Source organism: Falco peregrinus, chromosome Z (assembly GCF_023634155.1).
Source record: "Falco peregrinus isolate bFalPer1 chromosome Z, bFalPer1.pri, whole genome shotgun sequence".
NCBI classification, from domain to species: domain Eukaryota; kingdom Metazoa; phylum Chordata; class Aves; order Falconiformes; family Falconidae; genus Falco; species Falco peregrinus.
The window spans coordinates 21,498,441-21,504,440 of record NC_073739.1 but is presented as its reverse complement, the minus strand read 5'-3'; the positions used below and the strand labels follow the sequence as shown (position 1 = coordinate 21,504,440).

At 43.6% G+C, this 6,000-nt stretch overlaps 1 protein-coding gene across 6 annotated transcripts in view; it reads left to right on the top strand.

Moving 5' to 3' along the window:
- Positions 1 to 6,000, top strand: part of ZNF608 (zinc finger protein 608) — an 87,165-nt gene that overhangs the window by 2,518 nt on the left and 78,647 nt on the right. For 5 of the 6 annotated variants that reach the window (XM_055791370.1, XM_055791367.1, XM_027794054.2 and 2 more), the window contains exon 2: positions 1,663 to 2,710. In XM_055791370.1, the coding sequence (XP_055647345.1) occupies positions 1,823 to 2,710 (888 nt within the window). In that variant the 5' untranslated portion in view covers positions 1,663 to 1,822. Of the gene's footprint in view, positions 1 to 102; positions 717 to 1,662; positions 2,711 to 6,000 lie in introns of those variants that run through there. The other variant, XM_055791368.1, reaches the window with a different exon arrangement.

Genomic DNA, 6,000 nt, shown 5'->3' with positions numbered 1-6,000 from the left:
TCCCGCTCCTCCTCCTCTTCCTCGCCCCCCCCCCCCCCCCCCCCCCCCCCGTTTCCCCTCAAGTTACTTCAAGAAATCAGATCTGTCAGGACGGGCGAAAAAAATGCCACTTCCCAACTAACAGGCGGAATCCAGCCCAGATTTTCAGTCCTTTCTTCTTCTTTTTTTCCTTCCTCCCTTTCACTAATTTATCCCGATGTTAGCACATTCTGTCTTGTAACACCCGGGCGCCTGTAGGTTTGTTTCATGGGATCATTACTTACTGATCAGGATGGCTCCCAGGTCCGGGGCTGAAGACGGAGTGTGAAGTTGGGGAAACATTTTTTTTTTTTTTTTTTTTTAATTACTGTGATGATTATTACCTCACGGTGCTTATTCAGGAAAAGCAAACAAACAAAAATCTGGTCCTTGATGCTTCAGTTCTGAATGTGAAATATTACCTACCAGCTGGTAAAGTTGTGAGGCTCAGCATTTTTTTTTTCTTTAAGCAAGGAGGAAAAAAAAACCTAAACAAACAAAAAAAGGACTTCTGATCCGAGTGCCAAAGTAGGGGGAGATATGTTATTGACCGATTTATACTGGCTGAGATGGTACTTGCTTTCTACTTCTTGATCACTTGCTCTTTAAGTAAAATGAGGCACAGAGTTGTTGCTGAGGACGAGTGGGAACAGCATTTTGATTTGCTGGTTTAATTAAAAAATGATAAAGGATTAAAGGTAAGCATTATGCATATCTATGTATAAATATTTCCACATTCGACTGTAAAAGGGAGAGATCGCTTTAAAAATCGTTTTAACTAAGCTTTGTCAAACACACACTCATTTGCGGTCACTGAGGCCACCTTGGTGCAGATCACTTAAGTGTATGTCTTAATCAGTTTCCTGTACAGTCAGTAATACTATATTTAACAGACCTAACAATTGTGTGACCTAGGAGTACATTAGAACTGCTTTTAGAACTGTTATCTTGATAATATTTTTCTAAAGGAAAAAGACCTTTTTATTTCTTTTCTTTCTTTTTTTAACCTATGGAGTTTAGTATTTTCCAGTAAACATTTGTGTTTGTAGGCTGTTGATTTTTAACAGAAGCTGTGTTGTGGCAAGGAAAAATGAGGTTTCCCACTTCCCTTAGTGCTCTCTCACCCCTTCCACAAGAGATTAAGCGGAACGGGGGCAAAAGATAATATAGGAGAGTCACAAAACTTCAAGGGTCTGGTTTAAAGCCACGAAATCCATGGAATGCAGCGAAGAGTGAATCTGTGAATCTTCCTTTTCTCCCTTTCGTGCCTAGGTGGTGGTCCAGGGGTTAGATTACAACATGTGCTCCAGCAGCTAGGCACCACTTCTAAGACTGTATTTCCTGAGCTTTGTGGATTTAAATCATGTAGTTTTTGGTTTTGTTTTTTTTTCTTTCTCCCCCCCTCTCCCCTCCTTTCTGTGGACGTGACTTTTTTAGGAGAGACTATGGATATTGGTATCCAACTAGATTAAAGATGCTCGCTATAAAAGCATCATGGTCATAGCCTCCGGTTTAACAAACTTAAGAAAAAAATGGGGCAATGGTAAATGATTTCGCTCCCCCTACCTTGCTCCCTTTTTATTAGTTGTATTATATTCTGGTAAAACCCAGACAAGAAATATTTGACTTTCCCCCTCATCACAGGACAAGGTGGACGTGGACTGCAGGTTGTGAACCTAGATAAACCTCGGGGAGGAAGACAAGAAGAGTTGAACTTAAGAGAGCCCAACGGAGATAAACGAATGTCCCCACATCTCCAAAGGAAAGTTCATCGGATTTTTACTCTAGAGATCTCATCTTCAGGATGTCATTGAACACTTCCACTGCAGGAAAAGGTGTGGATCCAAACACGGTTGACACTTACGACAGTGGCGATGATTGGGAAATCGGTGTTGGGAATTTAATAATTGATTTGGATGCCGATTTGGAGAAGGACAGACAGAAATTTGAGATGAATAATTCTACTAATACTACCAGCAGCAGTAACACCAGCTCCAAGGATTGCGGGGGTCTGGCTTCCAGTGGGGCTAATGCTACCTCAGCCTTAGCTGATGGCCTAAAATTTGCTTCTGTTCAGCCCTCTGCTCCCCAGGGGAATTCCTCTCACAAAGAGACTAGCAAATCAAAAGTGAAAAGGAGTAAAACTTCTAAGGATGCTAATAAATCTCTGCCTTCTGCTTCCTTGTATGGGATTCCTGAGATCAGCAGTGCTGGCAAGAGGCAGGAAGTCCAAGGGCGCCCTGGAGAGGCAACTGGCATGAATTCAGCACTGGGTCAAAGCGTGAGCAGTAACCCAAACGGCAATAATAGCACCACCAGCAACACCACCACCATTGCCTCTTGTGGGAAAAGCAAAGAGGAAAAAGCAGGTAAAGCCCCAGGCAGCAGAGGCTCCAAGCGAGATAAGGATGCAGGAAAATCCAGGAAGGACAAGCAGCATGACCTGCAGCAGGGCCACCCCAACGGCAGTGGGGGTGGCAGCGGCCAAGCTCCCCCTGGGCACCTCTATGGCTTCGGGGCCAAGGGAGGTGGTGGTGGAAGCAGCAGCCCCTTCCACTGCACCTCCTCTGCTGTGGGGGAGGTGAGCAAAAGTACCCTGGATTCAGGGTTAATGGGGAACTCTATTTTGGTAAAGAAGGAAGAGGAGGAGGAAGAGAGCCACAGGCGAATCAAGAAATTGAAAACAGAAAAGGTAGGACAAAGCTCCTCTCCATCTCTCCTCTTCTGTGTCTCCCTGTGTGTTTGGCTCCTGTGTCCTTCTCTCTGCTATTTGTGACATGCATCTGTTCTTCCTCTTTCTCTTAAAGAAAAAAAACAACAGCCCTGAGACCTCTTTCCTAGACAGAAGACACCATGTTTTGAGTGTGCTGCTCTTTCTTATGATTTCCCCTCCCTGTCAGACCTGGAGAACCTTTCTGTTAAGTCTGTTCCTTTTGATAGCGCTCACCCAGAAGGACAAACCCTGCAGTGGCCCTGACTGAGCTGTCACAGGTTTTAGTGGAAAGCAGCAGTGTTGGTACCAGTGGGATGGCACGTGTTTGCAGGCTGGAGATCTGTGTGTTTGCCTAGAGGGGTGTGTAACTCAGGCTCCAGGAGCAGCAGTTCTTGTATGTGCTGACACTTTACCACAGCACTGCTGGGCATTCATGGCCATTCCTCGCCCAAAGTCTAAAGGGACCCCTCTCCCTTCTCCTCTGACCCGCTGTCTGGAGTTGAGATTGTGTTTGGGGGGTGGGGTGAGGAAGCAGGAGGTGCCGTTACACTTTGTGGAGATGCAGGATGCTTATCATGCTGGGGGCTCCTGTGGTACAGCAGCCCAGAGGCCCCAGAAGCTGGTGTAGAGAACAGGGTGGAAGGAGCCAGCAGAAAGGCGGTGCCCTCTCCTCTTCCTGGAAGGAGGAGGCTGGGAGGAGGGGAATGCACCTTGTGCTGAGATGCAATGTGTGCAAAACAGCTTTCGAAACAGAGGGGAGCAGTTTGTCTCCTGTCTGGGGGACATTTCATAGCTGAGCCCCGCTGGCTCTTGGATGTGAACTGCTTGTCTGTTGAGTAGTTGAAATGTGTGAAAGAAATCAGATGGGGGTGTGTGTCTTTCTTCCTTTCTATTACATTATGAAGGATGCTTTCTGTAAGAATAGATGGCCATGACTCTATTCTCTGGGAAGGGTGGAGGGAGAACTTGGCTTTTGTTAAGCGCTGGTTCAAGGAGGTTTTGGTGTCGGTGGGAATTGTTCGGTCTGTAGGGCAGACGGCGTCTTCTGGGGGACCTGGGTGTGAGCATTGGTCCAGGGTTATGGGTCTGATGAATTCTACAGGTTGTTAAGCAAAGATAACCTGGTCTGCCTGAAAAATAAAGCAAACCAACACCCCACAAATGAACAATCTCAGGGTGTTAGATTGTGACTTTATTGTCAGCTGTTGGTCTTAAATTACCTGCTTTTACAACTTCCCAGAGTGAATGTTCAGCGATGGGAAAACTTTCGGGTTGGTGTTAACTGTATGGTATGGTCTGCAAGTGTCTGGGAGGGCTGAAGGTCTCAGGGAAAAGTTACGTCTTTTTATGACCCGTTACCAGCTTTTTTGTATTTTGGTCATGTTCAAATTTTTGTAATGTTGAAGCTGACTGGAGGATTAGATTTGGGTGTTCGTGACATCAGATGTTTGTTAAAACACGAAGATAATTTCAAGGGCTTCTGTTTAAGGCAAGGAACAAATTAAATTTCATATTGTATATGTATTACTGCTTTTAAAGATAGCGTATCTACGGATGAATTTGAATGAGCCTTGTGACCTTTTCTAAATGCAGATGAGAAAACCAGATTGCTGTAATTCATGTGCGTATGTTTGTGCTTTGGTTTATGGAAGTTCTGTTCGCGGTGGAAAGGTGTCCTAAAATCGCAAAGTCTCTTTATTAACTTAGTACAGTAGGCATTTACTTCTGTTGCCAATAGCCTTCAAATTGCAGTTCTCTAATCTGTTTTAACTATCTAGATAAATTGCCCTAATCCGGTCTTCACAATGGCTGTGGTTAAAGAGTCAGAGCCATTTGATTGGATTCAGTGGCTGCCTGGAATGTGGGAGGTACTGCCCTTTTGCAACCCCCTTAGCCTTTTAATCTCTCAGCCAAATGTTCACATTCAACAATTTTGTTTAGCTGGCAATCTGAACATTTCAGTATCTCAAAGGCTGCTGTCATGGCAACAGAGATTAGAGGGTGGTGTGGTTTCTCCCGTTTTTGTATTCTTTTCACTCTCTAGTCACACAGGAAATTGTATGAAGAATCCATATACATGCCAGTAATGTGCAATGTAAATTGGATGGCATGCAAATGCAGAGCAAACATGTATGGAGCGGTTCAGAGCCAGTAGTACACTTTGTTGCTCCAGGAGGAGGTTTGGAGCTTGCATTTCCAGTAAGACACTGTTGTTGGCACACACCGACTTTAATACAGGCTTCACACATTAGAGTCCTGCAGTGGTGGCCACTGTCTGGCACAATGATGTGCTTGCTTGCTGTCTTAAGTAACATCCCTTGGTGTTTCTTTTCCCAAACAATGTTCCGTTCTAGACGTACAATAATAATAATAAAACTCATTGCTGACAATGGCTGCAACCTTAAGCCTACCCTGTGGCACTATTAATGGTACTGAAGTGTTTTATGTTTGTTGTTCTGGCTTTTTCCCCCAAATATTTAATAATAATTAGATTTTTTTAAAGGGGGTTTTGGATTCCTGAAGTATTCTTGCTTTGACTGTTTATACACTGGAACATAGATGCTGTACTTGCACAATGTACCTGGTGTCTGTAGATAAATGTATAATTTTCAAGCCTGCATATTAAAATCAGTTTCCGGTTATCTTAATGTTAGGAAAGACGTCTCATGAATTTGGATGTTTCCTCATAGGTACAGGTGAGTTCATGTCTGCTGATTCAAAATCTACAGGTTGTAATCTACAGAAATATAATACTGCATTTGTTTACTATTTGTGAAAAGCTTGGAGCAGATTCCCGGGAGTTGTAGTCACTGTTTAGCTTTCACAGCATGCTTCAGTGTCTATTTTTGGTCTATTTATTCTGTTTCCTTGCTGCATAAAGTCATGTAAAACAGGATAAATTGGATCTTATGAAGCCTAATTAAATCAATGACTGTGTTCTGCTGGCTCTTTTATGCAGAAACCACAAGTACGTTGTAAAAGTCGCCACTCCCCCTAATATGTGGATAAAGTCAAAGTATGCTGTAATTCTAAGATGTTTGAGCTGTGTTCGTGCAGCCCATTTTGTGGTTAAGCCACCAGTGACATGTCTGAATAAGTAGCTTTGACAGGTAGGCTAACCACTCCTAAGATTTTTGGTGTTAAAACCTGTCTCCATTTTCCATTTCTCATTCATACTGTTTTTAGCAGTTACTGACTGTCAGCATGAACTCTTCATCTGTTTTAGCTATGTTTTTTGTATTTTTAACAGCTGTTACATTGAAAAGCGT